General features: G+C 37.4%; 4 protein-coding genes across 5 annotated transcripts; 2 read left to right on the top strand and 2 right to left on the bottom strand.

The window, feature by feature from the left end:
• The first annotated feature begins 2468 nt into the window (after positions 1–2468).
• LOC122301129 (SNF1-related protein kinase regulatory subunit gamma-like PV42a) lies at positions 2469–12711 on the top strand. Its single transcript, XM_043112237.1, has 3 exons — positions 2469–2979; positions 11148–11505; positions 12123–12711. The coding sequence occupies exons 1-3, from the start codon at positions 2507–2509 to the stop codon at positions 12408–12410; spliced, it is 1119 nt and encodes a 372-aa protein (XP_042968171.1). The 5' UTR covers positions 2469–2506; the 3' UTR covers positions 12411–12711.
• Positions 12587–15741, bottom strand: LOC122301130 (protein POST-ILLUMINATION CHLOROPHYLL FLUORESCENCE INCREASE, chloroplastic-like). Its single transcript, XM_043112238.1, has 8 exons — positions 15504–15741; positions 14759–14873; positions 14445–14529; positions 14276–14354; positions 13664–13774; positions 13456–13568; positions 12953–13063; positions 12587–12859 (listed from the first exon to the last, which is right to left on the bottom strand). Exons 1-8 carry the CDS (start codon positions 15607–15609, stop codon positions 12749–12751), a joined length of 831 nt encoding a protein of 276 aa, XP_042968172.1. The 5' UTR covers positions 15610–15741; the 3' UTR covers positions 12587–12748.
• A 5157-nt stretch (positions 15742–20898) lies between these two features.
• Positions 20899–22423, top strand: LOC122295452 (pseudo histidine-containing phosphotransfer protein 6-like). Of its 2 annotated transcripts, none has more exons than XM_043104488.1 (5): positions 20899–21066; positions 21298–21428; positions 21563–21706; positions 21869–21941; positions 22075–22423. In XM_043104488.1, exons 1-5 carry the CDS (start codon positions 20998–21000, stop codon positions 22126–22128), a joined length of 471 nt encoding a protein of 156 aa, XP_042960422.1. In that variant the 5' UTR covers positions 20899–20997; the 3' UTR covers positions 22129–22423. The 2 variants fall into 2 exon arrangements, with proteins under 2 accessions (XP_042960422.1, XP_042960428.1); XM_043104494.1 differs by having other exon boundaries at positions 21563–21710; positions 22075–22144.
• Positions 22424–23533: 1110 nt separating this feature from the next.
• LOC122295449 (mavicyanin-like) lies at positions 23534–24540 on the bottom strand. The gene is made up of 2 exons (XM_043104473.1): positions 24164–24540; positions 23534–23906 (listed from the first exon to the last, which is right to left on the bottom strand). The coding sequence occupies exons 1-2, from the start codon at positions 24345–24347 to the stop codon at positions 23662–23664; spliced, it is 429 nt and encodes a 142-aa protein (XP_042960407.1). The 5' UTR covers positions 24348–24540; the 3' UTR covers positions 23534–23661.
• Between the last annotated feature and the right edge of the window lie 50 nt (positions 24541–24590).

The raw sequence follows: 24590 nt of genomic DNA, 5'->3' as shown, positions 1-24590 counted from the left end.
CGCTAAGTACTGCAATCTCGAATTTCACCATGTAAGCAAAAATTTATAGCCTTTAATCCATTGGAAAGGGACGTTAGAAGCTCATAATTCAATCCAAACCAGTTTTTGTCACATTTAATTCATAAAATGAAATCCAGCCAATTGTTTGTGGTTAGTCGTGTGGTTACGATGGGATTTTGGTGCATTATTCGGGAGGTTGTGAATATATATATATATAGTAAAAAACAGAAATTATAGTACATGCAGCCACATTGTTAGGTATTTTGATCTGTCTGGATTTCTATAAAGTTAAATGCAAACAGAAGCCAAGAAGACAGTTGCTCAAACGTGGTATCATTTGGGATCCAGGGATTGAAAGCTTGGCAACTCATTTTGGCCATTGAGTTCTGACTCTTATCTATTATGTGATGCCGACCAATCGTGGGGACGTTATTTCAATGAACGAATCCCCACAAACAATAAAGAATAAATAACTATATATATATATACACATATAAAGATTCATAGTCAAGAAATAAAAGAAGATATTTTAATTATAAATAAATAACATAAAAGTAAATTTATAAATTGATGTGATTTAATATAATATATTAGATTGTAAAATTATGTTTATTATAAAATAGATCTAATGGATTCTATAAAATCACGTCAATTTATATATTTTTTTTATGTAATTTTTTCGTATCTGTAACAATTCTAAAAAATAAATAAACAGGATATTAAAACTTTGACGGAAATATTATATATAGAGTACTTTGATTAAACTTTCAGATCGAATATTATATAAATACAAATATGAGTATCAAATTATAAATAATATTCTTCATTTCTAATATTATATATCATTTAACTACGCGTGATATATTGATCATCTTACATATTCTAAATGATTATTATTTAAATAAATGATAAATAAATTCATTTATAATATGTTATATCCGTAAAATATAATTAAAAATAACAAAATTTCCAATAAATTATAGCATTTAACGTACTTAATTATTGCCCGTAGATCGTCCTAGCATGGCCTCTACCAATATTACATTATGACCCAAAATTAAGTCCGTAGGCCTTCTAAACATTGAAGTCAGAGGAGATGCCAATAGTTTTTGTGAGCCCTACGCGACGAAACTGTCAATGTGGCTGCTGTTCTTAATTCCCTGTGACAATTGCATGTTACTTAGGGTTGTTTGGGAGTAGATCGAGAGAGAGATGGTTTTATTTTATTAATTCATCTTAAAATTTGTTTTTATTTTCTTTTCAGATATTATAAAAATTTTTTAAATTTTTTTCATATAATCATTACCTTACAAGTTTCCTAAAATTTCCAAGTAAAATACATAAAAACAACTCAAATTTAAAAATAAAAATACTATTAAAAGATAAGAAATATTTTACTTTTATTATATTTTTATTTAAATTTTTTTCTCATTTTCTAAAACTCAATAAAACATCTTAACTCAAAATCTTATATTATAAACTATTTTAATTATTCACTCATTTCATTATCCAACTCAAAAGAATTTTTATAAGTGAACATTTAACTCCCAATATTACTAAACATTATTCAACTCAAAACCTTTTTATAAGTGACAAAATTTTTCAACTAAACATTTTTTTACACGTAGAATCTAAATTTTTTTTTAACTTTTTATAAATATATAAAAACTCATCTTAACATCCAAACATATTTTCTTCTATATACGCTATAAAACTTATTTCCATAATCTCAACATATTACTATTTATAAATAACTAAATTCAGCTCAAAATCTAAACTAGTTATTCTTCACTGATCAGGTTTATATATATTGGCAAAACCATCAAGATTCAGGGCATCACAAGATCAAATATAATGGGTAAATTTTCTATCACTATTTTATTTTATGTTCAACTGATTAGAACGGATCGACGTGCCTATATAGGTCTCACATATGAATCTATGATTCTATGAAACAAAACCAACCAACCTACATGAGAGACATAAAACATGTTATAGACGAGTTTACGGATTAAAAACACGGCCAAAATATTTTACTGTAATAAGGATATCTCTCGTGACAGCGTACGTGTGCAACGTAACTCTCGGCCTTAACCACTGCTGTGACAACTGCTACAATTGTATTTCTAGCACCCCTATAAATCTGCACTACTTGTATATGTTCCGTGCATGATCTTAGGCTAGACAACTTTTCATATTTATACTGACAGCTATAATGTAAATGGCCTATATATCATGTGTAATATCTTGATATGCAGTACACGAGAGTTTCCTTCCATAAGTTGTACTGTTTTATACTGTTTGTACTGTTGAAACTGCAACGTGCTAAAAGAAACGTAGCCATGCAAACATGCAAATCCTGCTCTTGACACGTGCTGCCGCGTATGCACAGTACCTCATGTTGATAATGATGGTAGGACGGTACCTAGTCATGAAGCTCTCAACTATAAATTGCGTATATATATAACAGACCACTTCGATTCTAAGGATAGACGCTCTGTATGTTATGTCTTATAAGCGACGGCTGCAAACTATGCAGCAAACGAAGGAGCACGACAGCACAACAAAGCAAGGCACTGAAAATCAGTGGGCAAGTGACAAGCATGTGGGGGATCTGATGGTGGGCAAGAGGAGACTAGTGGAGGTGCCCTACACGGCCTCGCTTGCCCACACCATGAACGCGCTGGTGGCTAACAAGGTCGTTGCAGTGCCGGTGGCTGCGCCGCCAGGTCACTGGATTGGAGCCGGCGGGTCTATGATCATGGAGTCCGATAAGCAGACGGGGGCTGTACGGAAGCATTATATAGGGATGGTCACCATGCCAGATATCCTGTCCTATATCGCTGGAGATGATGATGATCAGATGATCGGCACCGGCGATGTGTCTGATATTGATGTGAAGATGGCGGTCCCAGTTTCGTCCATCATAGGGCACTGCCTTGAAGGTCTTAGTCTATGGACCTTAAACCCTAATACTAGGTGATTTTTCTGTTACACACACATATATATACACACTACTGTATAATCCCGAGATATATAATTTTCTTTCTATTATATGTTAATACGTAACTTTTAGCTAGCGTTGGTACTGTTGCGAATCAGACCGGCCATATATAGATCAACGAGTGGATTCAACCCATATTTTGACGACATTTTTATGTTTTCTTTCTTTGAGACTCGCACCCGAAGTGTAAATTGGAACTTAGAACGTACCCTGTTTGTTTGGGAACTTGGATAAATTAGCTGTTTTCTGTTTCCTAGCTAGCTAGGTAGGAAAGTTTTGAGGTCGCATATATAAGCTGGGCCCCTGGGGAGTGAACCCCTGTCAGAGCTGTGGAGACTTGTGGTTAAGTCTGGCAATATTATAGTGCTCATGATGTATTCATATTGTAAAATAACGTTTATTCAAATTGTTAATTGATGGGGCCGCCCACGTGGGCAGACCCACATTTTTCCTGTTTCACCTAACGCAAGCCATGCGTTAAATGACTTGCATGCAGAGGCTGGCCTCAAAGGCCAGCCATGTAGGGGCTATAAAAAGCCCCTCCCTCTGGTGATTATAGCATCGATCAGAAAAAAAAAAAACTCTCTCTCTCTTTTATTCTTTCTTAAGTAGTATTTAGGCTGTGGAGTGTTAAAGCGTTACTCTGGTTTTATACTACGTAGTACGCTTTACCACCAAGTCAAAACTCTTGTCAATCTGGAGAAACTTGTGGAGCAACTTTACAAGCTGGGCTTGAGGTACTTTCCGCTGTGCTTTCTAACAATTGATATCAGAGCCATTTAATAATTGCTTCCAGTTTCTTTAATGTAAACTGTGTTTTTTTATTTGCGCATATGTGATGCTGCAGTATTTTTTTTATAAAATATATATATATATATATATATGGCCGAAGCCGCTGCTGTGGTGCAGTGCTCACCACCCACACACGGTGGTGCAGCGTGCACCAACCCCACGCATGGTGGTGCGGCGCGCACCACCTGAGCATGGTGGTGCAGCGCGCACCGTAGGGTGCTGCGCGGCACCCCTGCAATGGTGCTGCGTGCACCACGGTGCAGCAAACACCGGTGGGAGCCCACGGTGCACGGAGCATCGTGGGGGCACCACGACGGTGCTGCAAGCACCGCCTCGGTGCTGCGCGCACCAGGATGGTGCTGCGCGCACCTGAGGGGTACTGCCAGCACCAGAACCGCGACGGCTCGGTGCTGCGCGCACCAGAGCAGCGCCGGCTCGGTGCTGCACGCACCAGAGCAGCGCTGGCTCGGTGCTGCGCGCACCGTGAGGTGCTGCCAGCACCACCTGCGAGCACCGTGCGCGCACCACGGTGTCGCGCGCACCAGCAGGTGCCCACGGTGCTCCGTACACCGTGGGGGCACCATGCAGCACCACCTCGGTGCTGGGCGCACCAGAGGGGTGCTGCCAGCACCGGCTCGGTGCTGCGCCAGAGCAGCACCGGCTCGGTGCAGCGCGCACCGTGGGGTGCTGCGCGCACCGTGAGGTGCTGCCAGCACCACCTAGGTGCTGCGGCAGCACCCAGCTTCCTCAGGAAGCGATTTCCGGCGATCGGAGGAGCCGGAGATGTCCATAAACGGTTTCTGGAAATTTTTTTTTTCGAAGTTACTGTTCACGTGAACAGTAACTCGCGGGAGGAAGAAGATGACTTTAGTCATCTATCCTCTGTGGGCCGGGCTGGGCTTGGGCCCTTTGGGCCATTTTTTGTTTTGGGTTTAAGTAGAACAAAAAGAAGGGGGCTGGGCTTTTTAAGCCCAGTATTTTTTTTGCATTTTTTTTTAAAACCCGAAAATTAAAAAAAAAAAAAAAAATTTGGCATGATTCAATATATGTTTAGATATATTGTTATATTACATGTGATCTTTTATTTAATTATGAGATTAAATATGATAACATGTGAATATTTGTTTTCATGCTATATTTTTTTTCCATTATGTTATATTACATGTGATCTTTTATTTAATTTTGAGATTAAATGTGATAACATGTATATGTGTATTGAACATGTGGAAATATGATTATTTTATCATCTATGAAAGCTGGGTTTGAGACTTGAATGTTTAGACATTAGTCTCTATTTCTTTCAGTGATAAAATTGAAAATCCCATTAAGTGGTCTTAGCTAGAATTGTCAGTGTGAATGATAGGCTGAAAGAATTGCAGTGACCCCAGTAAGAACTGTAAATGCACTGAATAGCCAAAAGACCATGGTGACCCCAGTAAGAACTGTAAATGCACTGATGGAACAAGAAAAATTGACTGTAATGGTCTCATATGAACCATCTTTGTAGACTGGCCCAACAGGTTGCCATGGTCTGGGTAGTTGTCCTTGTAGACTGGCCCAAAAGGTTACTGCGGATTTTAGTAGGTTATGTCTTTACATATGATTAGGTCTAGATGACTACTTAAAATAGTGGGAGTATGGTTGAGATTTATGATGATAAATTCTCCCATATTCGTTTTTTTTTAAATTTGCGCGGGAATTGAGTTAGAAATCTAATAATTGGATATTATGGCGCAAGAGATGATTCTGAAGCCTAGCGATTTTTCGATCTTGCGACATGTCTAAATTATTTTTTTTCTAACTTGAAAGGACGCGGCAGATTTCTAAGGTGTGTGAATAATATCCCGTCTTTGCGTATTGTAGTGAAATGGCATCCAAGAGTATTGTTGCCGACTTAAACAAAGGGGAGAAATTAGATGGGGAAAACTATGACATATGGCATCGCAAGATCCAGTATGTCTTAGATGAGCAAGAGGTCTTGGAGGCCTTATCTCACACTCTTACTAAGCCCGAGGAAGGGAACTCGGAACAACACAAGATAGATCAACAAGCCTATACCCAATGGGCTAAGAAAAATCGGTGCGCGCGCATAATTATGTTAAGCAGCATGCACAATGATCTGATGTGTGAGTTCGAGGTCTATGACACTGCCCAAAGCATGTGGAATGCTTTAAAATTGAAGTTTGGTGGAACTTCAGCCACTAGGTTGCGTGGATTAACCATGAGGTTTGACTCCTATAAGATGTGCTCTGACCACACGATGAAGCAGCATCTTAGGGCTATGTCAACTATGATCCGCGAACTTAGGTCGGCAGGAAACAACCTGACAAATGAACAGCAAGTGCAGGCAGTGATAAGATCACTACCGAATTCTTGGGACAATATGAGCCAGAACCTGACGCATAACGAGAATATCAAAGACTTTGATGATGTCTCGCGTCACTTGGAATTGGAGGCTGAGCGCCTAGAGGCTGCTAAGCCCAATCATACGGCCTATGTGGCTAATGCTGGTTCGCGCAAGGCATCAAGGCCTAAGCGCAAGAAGTCCAAGAATGGAGTAGCTGCTGGACATATTAAAAAAGTGTCAGGAACTTCTCAGCGCACCAAGAGGGGCAAGCGCGGGAAAAACAAGTCAAAATTAGAGTGTTTCAACTGCGGAAAGATTGGCCACTTCGCTCGTGACTGCACTGAGCCGAATAAGGTACACTCTGACTTTTCTCGCATTGTTTTTGTAACTAGCCATGTGATGGTTGCTGAATCCTATCCTTTGTGGACTGTTGATTCAGGAGCGACTGAGCACATAGCGCGAGATAGAGTCGGATTTGTGGAGTATCGCCGGATTCCAACTGGGAGCCGTGATATCAAGGTGGGGAATGGAGCTAGCGTGGAGGTACTGGGATTTGGTACCTACAAGCTGGACTTGCGGGGTGGCCGCACTCTTTTCCTCCACAATGTGCTTTATGCTCCCGAGATCCGACGAAACTTACTTTCAGTTGTTACTCTATTGAAACTTGGTTTTCGAATTGTATTTGAAAACAATTATGTTTCCTTGCTTTTGGGGCATGTGTTTTATGGCAAAGCTTTTCTTCAAGACGGTTTTATGATATTGGATTTGGTTTATTCTAATATAAATGAATCCATTGCTTTTCTTTCTTCATCAATTGATAATTTGGATTCATACACATGGCATGCTAGGCTTGGCCATATAGGGCAAGATAGAATGACTCGATTAGCTAGAGAAGGCCTGATAGGCAATCTCGCTAAGGTCATCTTGCCCACGTGTGAACATTGTCTAATGGGAAAAGCTAAGAGAAAACCATTTGGAAAAGCCACAAGGGCATCTTTTCCACTGCAATTAGTCCACTCAGACATCTGTGGTCCAATGAGTGTGAGGGCAAGACACGGAGGTGTCTACTTCATCACCTTTATAGATGATTTTTCACGTTACGGTCATGTCTACTTAATCTCCCATAAGTCTGAAGCATTGGAATGTTTTAGGCGATATCTAAGAATGGTTGAGAATCAGTTAGATAAGAGTTTAAAGACTCTAAGAACTGACCGAGGACGTGAATATCTCTCTGAGCAATTTAAAAGGCTCTGTGATGAAAAAGGAATCAAAAGACAGTTCACGATGCCAAGTACGCCACAGCAAAATGGCGTGGCGGAAAGGAGAAATCGAACACTGCTTGAGATGGTTAGGTCAATGATGGCGCAAGCAAACCTACCAATTTCTTTTTGGGGGGATGCACTTTTGACTGCTGCCTACATTCTTAACCGAGTGCCCTCCAAATCAGTAACTTCCACCCCATATGAACTATGGACCGGCGAGAAACCCAATTTGAGTAGCTTGCGGCCATGGGGTTCAACGGGTTTTGTTCATGATCTTTCTCATAAGTATGGGAAATTAGGCCCTAGAGGGAAGAAGTGTATCTTTATAAGGTACTCGGAACACTCTAAAGGGTATGTGTTAATAGGTGAACAAACTGATGGAAGTGTAACTGAGATTGAATCACGAGATGTGGACTTCATTGAAAATGAATTTCCAAGTAGAGGTGAGGTTGATAGGAGTTTGGAACTTCATGAGATTGTGGAACAAGAGGAAAGTGCTCCAAGGAATTTAGTTGAGAATGAGGAAGAAATTCTTCGAGCTCCTACAAATGATAAAAGAAACTTAAATCCGAGTGGGAGCACACCGCTTGTCAACCAATCACAACAACCTCAGCCGCGTAGAAGCACACGTGAAAGTATTCCCCGTCGTCGTTTTGAGATTGAAGGGGAAGCTTTTATGGTAGCTCCGCATGATGATGATGAGCCTAGGACAATCCATGAGGCTCTCTCATCTTCTACTAAAGATGAGTGGATGAAAGCTCTTAATGATGAAATTGAGTCTATGAAGACAAACCAGGTCTGGGATCTGGTTGATCTACCGAGAGGGCGTAAGACTATTGGGAACAAATGGGTTCTAAAAGTCAAACGCAAGTCGGATGGATTAATAGATAAGTACAAAGCTCGCTTAGTGGCGAAAGGATATACCCAGCAAGAGGGTATAGACTATGAGGAAACTTTTTCACCAGTGGTGAGGTTTGCTTCAATTCGCCTGATTCTAGCTATAGTAGCAAACATGGATTTGGAACTCTACCAAATGGATGTTAAGACAGCATTTCTCAATGGAGAACTAGATGAGGAGATCTATATGGATCAACCAACGGGTTTTGTGGTCAAAGATCAAGAGCGCAAAGTGTGCAAGCTCAAACGATCTATATATGGCCTAAAACAATCATCTAGGCAATGGTACCTCAGATTCCATCGAGCCGTTCTTTCGAATGGGTTTACGATGATCACAGAGGACCATTGTGTCTATGTCAAAAGGTCCAAGAAGAGTTTCATTATGTTATCATTATATGTTGACGACATACTACTAGCTGGAAATGATAAAGGGTTGATAGTCGCCACAAAAGAGTGGTTATCCTTTAATTTTGAGATGAAGGATATGGGTAAAGCAGAATACATTCTGGGAGTTAAGATCTACAGAGATCGCTCAAGGAGACTTTTGTGTTTGTCTCAACAGACTTATATAAAGAAAGTCCTCGAGCGTTTCCTAATGAATGAATGTAAACCCATTGACACCCCTGTTGCAAAAAGCGAGAACTTATCTAAAGAGTTATGTCCTAAGACTCAAATAGAAAAGGAAAAGATGGCTCGTGTCCCTTATGCTAATGCTGTGGGTAGTCTGATGTACGCAATGATGTGTACTCGACCTGACATATGCTATGCAGTTGGCTTAGTGAGTAGATTCCAATCTAACCCCGGACTGGCTCACTGGAAAGCAGTCAAAAGGATTATGCGATATCTCAAGGGAACTGCAGACTATGTGCTGTGCTATCAAGGTTTAGATTTGCAGCTAAAAGGTTACAGCGATGCCGACTGGGGCAGTGACCTAGATGAGCGCAAATCAACCACTGGGTATGTCTTTCTGCTCAATAATGGCGCCATTACATGGAGCAGCAAGAAACAACCTTGTATAGCTTTATTCACTATGGAGGCAGAATACATAGCTTGTTCTGCAGCAGTTCAAGAAGCTGTTTGGTTACGAAGATTCCTCAAGCATTTAGACATTGGCACGGATTATTCGGATCCGGTGACAATATTCTGCGATAGCACGGCTGCTCTCGCATATGCTAAGGACTCTAAGTACCATGGAAGAACCAAACACATAGATATCAGATATCACTACATCAGAGACATGGTAGCGCAAAAGGAAGTGGTTCTGAAACATCTCTCTACGAGTCGCATGGTTGCTGATCCCTTAACGAAGCCTATAGCAAGAGATGTCTTTGAGGCTCATGTTAGGGATCTAGGACTGCGTAGATTGTAAATGTTTTTTGTGACATTGAGATGTAACATTTCCTACAATATGATTCAGTAATTGTCTTTATCGTATTGTCTTCACACACAAGATATGTCAACAGGCTTAGATCGGCTCACTCACACGAGCGATCGCCTCTAGCGCTTGAGAAGCGAGTAGAGATGAGATATTGTGTTCTAAGATACTTATCCAAATGGATAAGTTAGTTGACACAAAGATATGTCGTTTTAGTGGGAGCTAAAATAAGATCCAATGAGTGGACTATGCATGGGTTACCCCACAACCTATGTAGCCTGTGGTTAGCCAGATGTGAGATCCTCTTTGACGCCTTGGAGGCGGGCAAATGGAGGAACTCAGGTTAGACGCTTGAGAAGCGACTAGACTAAGATCTGTACGGTGTTGATATAGACATATGCTCTTTGAGAAAGAGAAATCCACCATAGCATGTACTTCATACTACATGTGCTTATGCGACCAAATGAGTAAGTGAGTAAATGGTTCCCCTCTTTCTCACTGTGTGAGTCTCATTTTTTTGTGTCCTTTACTTTTGACTATGTCACAAGATGGAGGTTATGATGTCTGCTACTTTGGCATGTTGTCTATGGCCATGATCAATACGGTCTAAAGAGGCATTGCTGGGAAAGCGGTTTGACCAAAGTTGAATGATATGAGTGCAAAAGGAAGATTCTTTGATATCGCATCTTCAATAGTGTTTGCTGACGTTAACTATGACGCTACATATTGGTAGCGACTAAGGTTGTGAACATATTGAAATGATTTAGAGATAGTCGAGCATTGTTCTGAGTTTTTTCTAAAACTCAAGAGGGTTTCGAAAATGCTTGAACTGATGCGATCAAATGAGTCTAGGACATAACCAAACTTTTTGGGGATGTTACTATGCTAGTCTTCTCTGGGAGAGATTTAGTGTATGTACTCCCACATTTCTATAGATATGCTTGGTGGTCGCACAGCCTACTTACTTGTATGAATAAGATTGAGAATATTAGAGAGATGCTGACCTGGGGTCATGCCCACTGTGTGCGAGTGGGAGATGTTAATTGATGGGGCCGCCCACGTGGGCAGACCCACCTTTTTCCTGTTTCACCTAACGCATGGCTTTAAGCCATGCGTTAAATGACTTGCATGCATTGCATGCAGAGGCTGGCCTTTGAGGCCAGCCATGTAGGGGGCTATAAAAAGCCCCCCCCCCTCTGGTGATTATAGCATCGATCAGAAGAAGAAAAAACTCTCTCTCTCTTTTATTCTTTCTTAAGTAGTATTTAGGCTGTAGAGTGTTAAAGCGTTACTCTAGTTTTATACTACGTAGTACGCTTTACCACCAAGTCAAAACTCTTGTCAATCTGGAGAAACTTGTGGAGCAACTTTACAAGCTGGGCTTGAGGTACTTTCCGCTGTGCTTTCTAACACAAATTAAATTATATGTCATGTCAATTTATAATGCTTATCATCGTGACACGTACGCAGTTTGTTAGATTGTATGGAACTGTTTAGCAAAGGAATCCACCGGGCTTTGGTACCACTGGACAGCCACATGGAAAACATATCGGGAGTGGAACTTGTAGAGTCAGCATCTAGCTATCGAATGCTTACACAAATGGACTTGTTAAGGTTCTTGAAGGAACATGCATTTGACATACAAGGTATCATTTCGCGCACAGTGAGAGAATCGGGAGCTGTTACTGCGAATGTTTTTGCCATCACTGACCGCACAACAGTCATTGAAGCCATCAAGTGCATGAGGGCTGCTATGCTTAATGCTGTTCCTATAGTCAGAGCCTCCACCGATGCTCCTGCTCAAGAAGATCATAAGCAGCTTAAAAATGTTAAGTCTCTTAAAACAGCGCCCAGTTGGTTTGTCTTCAATTTTCAAGTTCTCCCTAGCTAGTACTCTCTCTTAATTAAATGATACAACTTCAACTCACATAACAGATAATAGATATCTATCATCTCTGTTTCGGCACTCATGCATAGTAATGATTAATTCATTCTCATGTAGACCTTTCAAGTTTGGTGACAATACATGTAAGTAGAACAATTTGACAGATTAAAACTTTTCATGATGTACTCAGATTTCAGATGTGGCCGCAAGCATTTTCTATATAAACTTAGTCGTTATGCTAGGCTGGCCTATGCTGAAAAGGAAACTGATTTCAAGAATAAGGCTGGGTTCCCATCATTTCTCTCAATTTTTTTCCTTTTGATTCTTCAAAACCAAAAGGGTACTAATTGAAGAATCTAGATGGATTCCTCTTTGTATGTAAATGGAGTTTCTCATGGATGATATACCCGATTTCCTTAAAAAATAATAGCCATGCATGCTTGCAACAGTCGGTTTTTATTTATTTTTTGCGTATTGCAGTTACACTCTGATACGTCCAGTGTCATTGACCAATTTCTTACTAAAAACTCGCATATGTTTTCTGAGACTATGTAATGCAGGGCAGGGGTAGGAAGCTAATAGGTACATTTTCCGCAACAGATTTGAGGGGTCGCCTTCTCGCCACGCTGCAGTCATGGTTGCCTTTGAGCGCACTAGACTTTACCGAGAGCGTCTCAAAAAGCCCTTTATATGCAGCTTCAGATTCACCAAGGGAACTTGTTACTTGCGTAGCCGAATCATCCCTCGCAGAGGTGATTGACAAAGCAGTGACCAGACATGTGCACCGAGTTTGGGTCGTGGACCAACAGGGTTTTTACTTGTCGGACTTGTTTCACTCACAGACATGATTAGAGTGCTAAGGTTTTCTCTGCTCTCACATTCCCAGGCGATGTGAGAGGCTTTCGTGGTTTGTATTTTGGACTCTTCATGTTAAGTTATTGTTAACTACCTTTGGCAAACTGGATGTTGTACTCCCACGTCGATTAGTGTGAAAATCAAGGACCGAGAATCTTGAGAGTTATACTAGCTCGACAAATCGGCAGTGATGACAGTATTATATTTGTTTTCTAGCTAACCAAACAAGCTTTTTCTGTTTCTCAGTGTAATGTTATGTTCGAAAACTTATTTATAGATTAATCCATTATGACATGTATGTGTGTTGTAAGAGAGGATGGACTGGATGATTCTACTCCAAATCGACTGGACAGGAGCCATCATCTACGTTGGCAAGTGGGTCGTAAAAGGAGGAGCTAGGATCTGTGCATCCTGGTATGAGATTGAGATCGCAACGATCCCCCTGCATCGGTGTTATTCCATTCCATCCATTAAAGTTTATAAACTAGAGAAACAACGAAATGATTGCTAAGATTCACCTGAATAATTCACTTACCCCTTCAACGGTCAAATTTCCGATCATAGCACATCTTTTGACCACAAGTTCTGTGTCCGGAAAGATAGCTCTGTCACAGGCACCTTCTTTACTCAGATCTCCTGCTAGACCCTGTGATACGGTACTCAAAACTCCATTTTCAGTATCTACCCTGTTATGAAAAATGTTATGAAATAAATAGCTAGATGTGATTTTGTTTTGAGTTCGTTTGATAATTCAAAAAGCGTTCATTTAGGTCACAATAAATCCCCCCTACTGTCCTGCAAAGATAATTTTTTGTGATGTCTGAATTTGATTTCACCAAAAGAGTCCAACTATAGGGGAGTCCAACTATAGGACATGATATGTGCCAGTTTACTACATATTTGACATTAATTTATTAAAAAATGATTTTTGTTTTCAATTTCGTATCTTCTTTTCAACAAGAACTTCGCAGCATATGGTAACTGTTTTGAACGTTGCAGCACTATATTCAAGCTGCTAACTGATGTGTCATATTATACCTCGTTGAAAAAGTCTACTGGCTTGTTTCGCAAAGCCTTTGGAACTTGAAATTGCAGTTTGTAAGGACCATCCCAATCAACTCCATTCGTGAATGAGAAGATCAAAGCCAGAGCTGTGGAGAGATGGTAAATTAGTAAGGAGAAGACAACTAACAGAAGGAAAGATACATTAGTTGAAAGCAAAATACTTAGGAGAATGATTACTAACCATGCTTAGGAATGCATATCTGGATGGTATATATTGGGGGATCAGCTTTGCCTCTGTTTTTCCTAAGCATTGCCCTGGGCTCACCACACATCATGGCCTGATTAAAACCCCCTGGAGAGAATACAACTCGAGAAGTCAATTGGATTGAACTCTTAACTGATTAATTTCAAAAGCAGAGACACCTAAAACTGCATTTTTAGCCATACAATGTCATGCTTGCTGTGAGGTTGCGACAATAGGGCTTGCATTTGAACCTCGCGACAACCAGATTAATTATATAATATGAACAATCTATCGAAATTGTAGAATCATTCATGAATTTTGGTATCCATCAGAATAATATCATTCATTTGTATTTTCAATTTCTATAATAAGATATTACAATTCACTTTTCTCAATCGCTAAAGCTAGCTTCCTTCTCTTGTTTTTAAAAGATTCAATAAATTGACGCATATGTTACACGATAAAATGAAAATTCTGTTTCCTGTCAGTGATAAACATGATAAACCTTCTGTTTTCATGATTAACTTCATATTTGTGCCTGCTTTAATTGGTGTATAAAAATGACTAATGTACAAAACATTATGAAGCATATGGCGTATAGAAAAGTACCATTAAAAGCAATCCCAAATTCTTCATTTGGAACAAGTTTGTTCGCAGCCGGATTATAGAAAAGCTTTAGCTTTTCTCCCTGTCAAATATCGTAGGCACGTTGTCATCAGAAGAGGATAACCAAGAAAAGCCCATTGCAGTTCTAATTCAGCAGCAATTCATGGCTTACAGAAGTTGGAGGAAGACCATTCATCGTTTTCCAGTATACAGGGGCCATGCCAAGTTCAAACGTAGCCCATGTAGGAAGTGTAAACCTGAAAGGACAGAATTTGCAGATAACACCATAATAACAATTCAGTTTCTCACACTAAGGCATTGAAATTTGTTTTTTATTTTTTCTTGTGTATTGCACATATGCTTCCATGAATCTGAAAAACGAAGGCGGCACTTTATTAATCATAAAATGTTCATATGATAGCAAACATATGTGATACAAGTTTAGCACTGATCATATGAGAAAATAGTAGGCAGTGGAATTCATACTCCTTGATTTCCTCAACAGGAGTAGTTGCAACAGTTACCACAGCTCCACTAATCTTGACAATTATCTTCTTCTTAGGGGAACACCTTGGCAAACGAGAGCCGGTAAAACTGCTAGCTGCACAAAATAAATATATAAAGCTGTTGTGCATTTGAAGTCTTAGGATATTAACCTGTATCTAATTTCATTTGAGTTTAAGGTGGAGCAATGCTGATTGCGTCTAGTAAACAAATTTCAAAGTAGATACAATGACGCATTGACGAAATCGGTAATACAAAACGAAACATATCGTATTAACTAGCGTAGGATTTGTAAATCAAATGTGTTTAACATTGAACTTCTTTTTCTCAAGAAAACAAATTAGCACAGGATTCGATTTAATTAGCCGCGTTTAACATTGAACTTCTACTTATAAAAAACATTGAACTTCTTTTTCACAAGGGGGGAAAAATAACTTTTCAAAGTTTTGCGTTTTTAGTACAGTTTGTGAGAAAATCATGGACTTATTACTGTCTATTAGTTTTTCAAGGGTAAGAGAGGAATGTCGTGAACAGAAATTGGAATTCGGTTATAATTAAAAGAAGTATGATTGTAAATTCCAAGCGAGGAGAAAACAATCTATTCTAAGAATCATACACACCAATCTTCTGTTGGAATCTTAGATCCATACTCAAAGATTCTAAAACAGTATCATTTATTGAATGAAAATCTCCGAAATTTTTTTGCAGATGAATTGAAATCACTCACCAAGAATGTTCGAAACATGCGGAGTTATATTACTGTAAGAAACGGATTGCATGGCTAGAAAAGGTTGGGAGGAAGATGCACCCATCGACGCATTTACTGCCGCCATTTCTCGCGCTTTCAGTGCCTTCTCCAAACTACGACAGCCAGAGAGAGAGAGGGATTAGAAGATCGTAAGTTCTAACTTCTAAGATAATCCATTCTGACACCGATGGACGTATATTCGACACGAGAGAGAGAGAGAGAACCGCAGAGACACGCGGCCGTCCACAAATATGCCTAAATATCTATTGCTAATTATTTAAATCCATCATTTTTTTATTAAAAAATAAATCCTCCATTTCTATTCTAATATTTTAAGTTGGGAGGTAAATCATTTCCTTCATAAATCTGTTAAAGTGAAAAAGTTATTTTTGAAAAATAAATTTTATTTTAAAGAAAAAATACGAGACTTGATACAATCTAAACTTACCTGTTTGGAATTACGATAGAAGGTTTAAAAAGTGCGATAAAATAGTATAAAGTGTTTATATAACAAAATTTATCTGTTTAGTAATTTTATATTAAAGTACTTCTAAATTAAGAAAAAGTAAAAAATTACTTTTTAACAAAAGCACCAAAGTGATACTTTTTGTCAAAAGCACTTTAAAAAAAATAATCCATATTTTACCGTGTTATGTACATTACGAAATGACCCTCATCATTTTAACACAATGACAATTTTGCTAATCTATATTTTTTATTATTCTCGTATAATCTACTCAAGACTTTGCCCATCAATATTTTTCATTCTTCTCATATCACTTATGCATCGTTGAAGAAATTTTCTTTTTTATTATAATTATTGAAAAATCTATTAGATTATTTTTGTTATTATTTTATTATAATATTTTATTTTTATCAAGTATATGCCTTTTTATGTATTTTTTATGTCAAAAAGTACTTTTTAAATTTGTTTCCAAACAAATTAACATGTTTAAAAGTGCTATAGACATACAGATTCTAAACAATAAATAACTTTTTAATAATAGAACTTATTGTATTAAGTTCTAAGTTATAAGCTTTAAATTAAAAATAATATTTTTTACCGTAATCCCAAACATGTACTTAATATTACTCAAGCTTCCAGTATCACCCGCACAGTGATGCTAGTATTATCGCCATTCCCCGCTTGTAATTGGATAAATGGGCCGATCGGCGTGAGAGGCCCAGGCCTTCCTCCTCAAAGGAATAATCAAGGTTGGGTTACTTTGGCGAGCCCATCGGGAGAGTGGCGAGAACTGTGATGAGTGATGACCTCTGAACGGGCCTGACAACATTAGTACTACAAACGGACAAATCGAATTTGATCATTTAAGGGTTGATATGGTTGGATTATTTTAGCCTGCATGGTGGGTCAATTTGCTAATTCTCCAAACTGAAAGTGGTCGGTACCAAGTTCCAACCCGTATAATAACCCTTTGTCCATAAATTAAATATTCTCTGAGGATGGCTGTCCACAAAAGACGTAATAAATGCCATTTTTTAATACGTTGCAAGTACAAGCATGAAGCCAACCTACCTTGAAATCCGTCCTCTATATATAAATGAATATTATTAGATATAGTTATAGGTTGTATAAGAAAAAGGAGTATGCGATGTCTTTATATTTTATGACTATAAATTATATCATTTTTCTATATAAATATATACTCAAGACTGGATATATATATACACACATGTACGTATGTATGTATGTATGTATGGAGTATTGATCAATCATATATTGAATCAAAACCCAGCTTGGATTTCAACATATTAGGCACTTTTAGCCATCCTAGCTAGCTACAAATTAACCAATCTAAGAGGTACATGAAAATCATGCATGTGACTCATGTCTCGAGCAATGAGTAGTAGTCCTCTCCTCTAATATTATTTTATAACAAGCATCACCTAAGCTGTATATATATATATATACATATGGCTTATTTGCCATGCATCGGCTTGAAAACAGAGCACTAGACTAATTATATATATGCGACATTCATCAACTTAGGGTTCCAATTAAGGGAGAGGGGGCTGGAAGGAAACTCGTCTCTACCCCAACGTAAATTTGGAATTTCGAAGCCAAAAGTGTGAAATTTATAATAAGACTGATGCATATATAGGACAAAAAGAATAGTTTGTACTGCTGCATGGACAATATATTAATGCAGTTTTCAGCAAGCATGCACGGGAGGGAGCAGAAAAGCAAGCATGACCATGATTATGATGCACTTAAAGATAAACCCTTTTTTATTGGTCTGTTTTAGTACTTGTAGGGACGTACGTAATTAATTCAAAATGGAAGCTGTTTTCTTTTCTTACATGGGTATGATCGCCTAATTCAGAAGTTCTACCTAAATTAAAACAAAGAAATTATTATTCTAGTTCCTTGCCCGACATTCTGCTTACGTCAATGCAGAGAGAGCATGCATGCTTTTGTACTTTCTCCCAGCTTACCCATTTTCAAATAAATTAAGCTTGAGGCATCTGCATATTCAGCCTTCAGGGCTAAGCTCTGCTATATATGAAATTAATAATGTAACTGATCTCTCCACTAATAGTATAGGACGAGTCGAATTGATCATGAGTGGTCCAATAATACAATGCAATATCTTAGTTATTACTGAAAAGACTCATCATTCATTCCTCGCTTGTTCTAGTACCCCATTTTTCAAGTATTCTCCACACACAAAAGTCACAAAAGGACAAAGATAAAGCCATTACTCATTTAGCCACGTGTCGAGCCCACCAATTGACGTGTTTGTCACCGCCACCTGTTACCCACAGCCTTGTTTACCGGGCGCTCTTTTTCCTCCCCCATACTTTTCCATGCAGGCTGATCACGCTCACAAAGCTGTGCCAAAACAGTAACATTCCTTCCCACTAAAAGGTTGAGACTAGACAGCCAGATATATAGGAAAAAAAAAAAAAATGAAGGCAGAAAAGTTACTAAATGAAGATCAGGATGTGATTGGCAGCTTGGAAAAGAATGGAAGGGGAAATATAGTTTATAATATTTTAAAGAGAAATATAGTTGTAAGTAATTTGTGTATTAATGTGATGTAATTAATTAAAAAGTAAATTTTATTAAAAATAGTGTTAATTTAAATTTTAAGTATGAATAAATTAATATTGATATACAGATTAGTGCGCGACCGTGTTTATACCTAGCAAAACTCATATTTTAAAGAATATATAGGGCGGGTGAAGTGACTGACTAACAATCACCGGCAGGTTGCAGGGTCTTCAGGCAGTTGTCGGATGGGAATGAAAGTACAACGCCGGACCGCTCTGCCACAAACAGACAGCACGCGAGGTGACTGGTTCCGCGGACAGTAGGTCACCATGCACTTCCCAATCCCAGCTCACGTCTCACTCTCCCTGCAGCTTACAAGAGTAGTATGCTGACGAGCAGCTGAGAACTGGGTTTGCAGGATGGTTCGGTGGATACCCGGCATTCACCTCGATAAGTTAAGTTGCAGATTGCACGCCCCATGCATTGCCTCTTCTCTTCACAGAATATAATATATACCATTCCATCCTCATTCTCGTTCTGTAGCGAGTTCAGAACATAAATTATGAGGGCACTGTGTATATTGCGAGGGGATCGAACTTCTTGTCATGCCTGTTTTTACGTCTCTTAAAAACTAAGAAAGCAACAAACTCGGAAAAAATATCATGCGTCCTATACCGATCTCTTATCCAAAATGAACTCATACTCCACATTACAGTCATAAGATTAGAATTAATTATAAACGGAGTACTAATAGTCTACTATTAATACTAATATACTATTATATAATTTATATAGTTATACTAATCACTATAATTAATACCATGTATAACTATATAGTATACTTGTCATTATAATTAATATAATTTAATTATCACTATACTTATATTTAATCAATAGAATTATCACTATACTATAATTTATATAGTTATACTAATAACTATAATTAATACTTATATAATTATACTAAATCATTGAATCACCAGAATTAATATTACTAATATATAACTATATTAATAGTCTAATACTATTATAATTTATATAGTTATACTAATCATAATAAGTTAATAACTAAATCACTAATATTACTAATATATAGCTATACTAATTAATAGTCTACTATTAATACTATTATATAGTTATACTAATCACTATTATTAATACTAATATATAGCTATATATACAATATACTTATACAGTTGTACTAATACTATTAGTTTATTATATAGTCTAAGACTCTCAATTTTAATATAGGCTATATAGTTATAACTAATACTATTATTTATATTAATACTAATAATGTAGAATGTAGTTATTCTAATTGACTGATTCAACATAACTAATATAATATAGTTATACTAAATTACTAATAGTCTAATACCAATATTATTATATAGTTATACTAATCATAAATTCATAATAACTAAATCATTATAAGTCTATAACTATATGTATTTAGTATCAATGTATTATTATATTCTTTAATGTATAACTATTAACTATAATATATAGTATTAGTATATATCAACATATTATAAGAGTTATGGTATAAATGATAATATATCATATGTATAAATTTATAATAGTATTAGTATAGTTAACTTAATATGTAATATGTTAGTATTAAATCACTATAACTATATAGAGTATTAGTAATATAGTATTTAATATAGCTACATAGAGTATTAGTATAACTACATAGAATATTAGTAATAAGAGTATTACTATTATTTAATATAGTATTACATAGAATATTAATAAATGTGTGGAGTTTGAAGAGATATAATAATACTAGTATATTACATATAGTATTATTATTATTATCACATATAGTTATTAGTTCAAGTATTAGTATTAGTGTATTATTAGTTATAGTAAATAAGTTAATAACTATTACTAATTTACTATATACTAATAGACTAATAGAATTAGTATATTACTAATATATATATATATATATATATATATTAATATATATAACAGTATACCATATGTATATATATTAAATATATCACAATATAATCATATAAATATTAAACAAAATATCTTTAGATTAAAAAAAAGGGAATCCATGGTGCCGAATGGAATTAAACCAACCCCGTCTTTAAAGAGTTTGGTCCAATCTAATCCTGAATTCGATTCAGTCCACAAAATCTCCCGGTACCATATGCACCAAACTCCCCTATACTACGTTACTAATAAACCAGTACGTCAGAAGTGCCGAAACTTTTGGTGCGTGAAAAATTGCAGTCTTTAGTAACCCCGTGTAGGACTGTTGGAGCAGTGGGGTCCAAGCCACTGCTTGGCTTTAAATAGTTATGACATCCAGGTTGTTTCTCCTAAATTACACAAAACCTTCAAACTACGAACCTACTGATAAAGGAAAAAAGAGAAATCTTTAGTTTTTTCTCTTTTTGCTGTTTATTTTTTTGGTCAGCCAAGACGGGTCTTCCTCTGTGGATGCTTGGGTTGGGTGCGGATCGGTTGTGGGCTGACATGAATCGTTTGCTCGCCCTACTCTTCCACCAGGTAATCACCTTTTTTATTTCTTGGAGGAGTCGTTTCGTTTGATATTATTGTTCAAAGCTAGTGTTCTACAGAAATCTTCATTAATACTAGCTTGTTGTTACAGAAATATTTTTCCGATTAACATGCATGTTGTTACAAGTTTGTTGTTGGTTTTTCTTTACTAGCTATCCCGCGTATTCACAGTACTTTTATCTTGGAAGTTGGATTCAGTGATTTTGGTTTGATGTTTAGGGTGTACTGGATGAGCAATTCGTGCAGCTTCAGCAGCTTCAAGATGAGAGCTCCCCAAACTTTGTCTGCGAGGTTGTTACCATCTACTTTCATGAGTCGGAGAAGCTCTTAAAAAACCTCAGAGGATTGTTGTGAGCCCCTCTCTCTCTCTCTCTCAAAAAAACCTTAATTTTGGTGACGGACCTGTATATGAAATTTTACGTTAATTTTTATGGTTTTGAATGATGGTGTTAATTTGGTTTATCTTTTGTACGTGATGTGACAGGATGGAGAGGGAGTTCTCTGACTACAAGAAAATGGGAATCCATTTGAATCAGTTTATGGGAAGCAGCTCGAGCATAGGTGCCAAGCGAGTCAGAAACGTTTGCGTTGCCTTTCGCGCCGCTTCTGAACAGAATAACCGTGCTGGGTGGGTGCGACCTTTCCTCCTCTATACTCGGGCTTCCATGCATACCTTTCACTTTTTCACCACGTCTCTCTCTCTCTCTCTCTCTCTGTGAAGTGAGAATGAGTAAACGACAAAGCATTGCATTTTTTAGCTATTTTATCATCTGGGATCTTTGGTCTTCAGGTGTTTGAGAGCTTTGGAGCTGCTAGAGCATGAGTATTGCTACCTTAAAAATAAATTGCACGAACTGTTTCATGTATGATCATCTGCACAATTTTTTTTTTCCTTTTTTTCTTTTTGTCTTTCAACTTTCTGCATGCAGTACTACTTTCGATTTTTCCCCATGATACCTCATCCATTAAAGACAAAAATCTAATGATATGATGCAGATAGAACAGCAACGACTTTTGGCAGCTGGAGTTAGGTACCCAATGCAAAACTAAAAGCAACCTAGCCATGATAACCCGGGGCGGGCGGGGCGGGGTATTTGGGTGACAGACACCACCTTAATGTTTCAGGTTCTTAATTTGCTAGCGGCTCTAGCTAAAAACCAAGCTATCCTCTCCAAACAACGTAGCACGTAGTACTTGTAAAAGGAAAACGAGAAGTTTGAGATGGAGCCTTTATGCCGTCGCCAACTGCTCACCTGTATGATCTAATATTATAGAGTAGTAGCTCTTCGTTTTAAACATAATGCGTGGCCGTTACTGTAGCATTCAATGCGAATGAATTCCGATACTTAATTTCTGTTTCCGATGTCAAATTATCTCATAGTCTTTATATATATATATATATATATATATATATATATAAATATGCTCGATCGTGGGACCCATGGAGTAACTGGCTTTTCCTAACGTCCAGCATAAAACATCCAAGACCAAACATCAGCATAAAAAAGCTAAGAACTTAGCATACATACCATACACCATATATATATATATATATCATTTTTCCATGATAAGTATATAGTGTATAGATGATGAGTATGTAGAAAAATTTAATAAAAATAAAATTAAAAAAATTAAAAATTTTAAAATATATATGATGTGTGATATGGGAAACTGAATAGTATAACTCGTATAATTTCAAACTTATCTTCAAGCTAGGCCACTAAAAGTAGAGTAAGTAGTGCTTGCTGTCAAATGTATGAGAAATAATATTTGCATTAGTTTTAGGATAAGCAAGCTCTTGGCACTCATTTTAAAAAAATTAGGTTAGTGCACTGTCTTTGAAAAGTGGGGCGTGCGAACCTTTTTTTTCTTTAAAAAAGAATACACAAGACTTACAAACCTAAAACTGTATTTAGCTATCAGTATTACTCAAATGCTCGTATCATTTATATCAAAATAAGTTAAATGGCATCCTTTCTTTTCAAGCCTAAAACCATGGTGCTGGACCGGCTAGTAAAGGAGATATAGGACATATAGATACTGTAGACAGCACCTGATCTCATTGCCTTAATATTTCAAGAATAATAATGGGGAGGAGCAGTACTCCCGCTATGCACCCGGCCCATAAGCTCCAAATTAATGGATACCAAAGTGTCAATTGAACCTAGAGTGAAGGTGTATTTAATTGTGATGGGCCTAGCCCAATGGTCCATTCCAATTCTGATGTTATTATAACTTACATTTTCTTTCAAGTTATGATAAGTAATTTCCCAGGTAAGTAACATTGGAGCAGTATGAATATCTTTAGGATTATTATGTACAGTACTTTTTAAAATTTTAAGACTTTATTGAAGATCTTTTGCTCGTATAACATTATGAGTTTTGTTATTCATCATCCTTACGCATCACATTTATTTTTATTTACTTTAATTTTATTATTTCTAAACTAATTGAGTTTCTCAATTCATTATTCATATATTACATATTTGATAAAAGAAAAAAAAAATATTACATATTTATAATGTGAGTACGATGAGTAGAAGTTTTCATACATTATATATAGAGTTCTAATACAAACTTCAATCACTCGGCAAACGATGGCACAGCACAAAAGAGAAGAGCGCTCAAGACAGTAATGGTTAACTTTTGGCCGAACTGACAGTGCATGCTAAAGTCGCAGATATAGTAATGATTTCCAGAGTTGGAGAGAGTTATGTTGATCGGACCAGTGGTGATTGGGTCTCCAATGGGGTTTGAGGCGCTGCAAGAGTCGTAAGATTCTTTTGATACTTGAAGCACACCATGCGCCCCTGTGACGAAGTTGAACGCTGAAATTGATATATATAGTCAAGTTTTCATGGAGTTCATGATCAGGCAAAAGATAAAAAAGGTATTGTCAGGATCGAAAAACAAAGTCTCAGCCAGATTAGACCTTCAACTTGCATTATAATCGATGTCACATATTATACTGTAAAAGAAAAATAATTTATGCAAGATGTACGAGTTTGATGGAAGCTATGAAAAAATAAATAGTGAGACTAGTTGAAAAAATCCACTTTTTAACGAGAGTAAATGGGAATCTTACTCAGAATATCACCAACCATGAACTTCTTACTGGCAGCCCAGTTCTCATATGCAGAGGCATCAACTGGAACCGTCCATCCCATGCTATCTCCCACAACGTGTACTGTCTTTGCTGCCGCTGATTGTAAAAGCACCGCAGCAACAACAGTACCGAAAACAAACACGACACTCGTAAACTTCACCATTCTGATCTCTCTCTCTCTCTTCCACAATTTCAATATCTATATATGTTCTATGCCTTTGGTGGGAATATTTGGACAGATTTAGACGCGGCCTTGACGGGGAAGCTGCTGGGAAGACACGATCGACGACCAGGCTCGATTGAGTTGAAGAAGAAGTACTAGGTAGTTTCGCACAGGTTTCTTGTGAATGACTTCCACAATACGTGAGAGTGAGTCTCTTGTCTTTATGTATAAACTTGTGTATAC

Source organism: Carya illinoinensis, chromosome 2 (genome assembly GCF_018687715.1).
Source record: "Carya illinoinensis cultivar Pawnee chromosome 2, C.illinoinensisPawnee_v1, whole genome shotgun sequence".
Lineage (NCBI taxonomy): Eukaryota > Viridiplantae > Streptophyta > Magnoliopsida > Fagales > Juglandaceae > Carya > Carya illinoinensis.
Note: the sequence above shows the minus strand (reverse complement) of the source record. Positions and strands in the feature narration are given on the sequence as shown.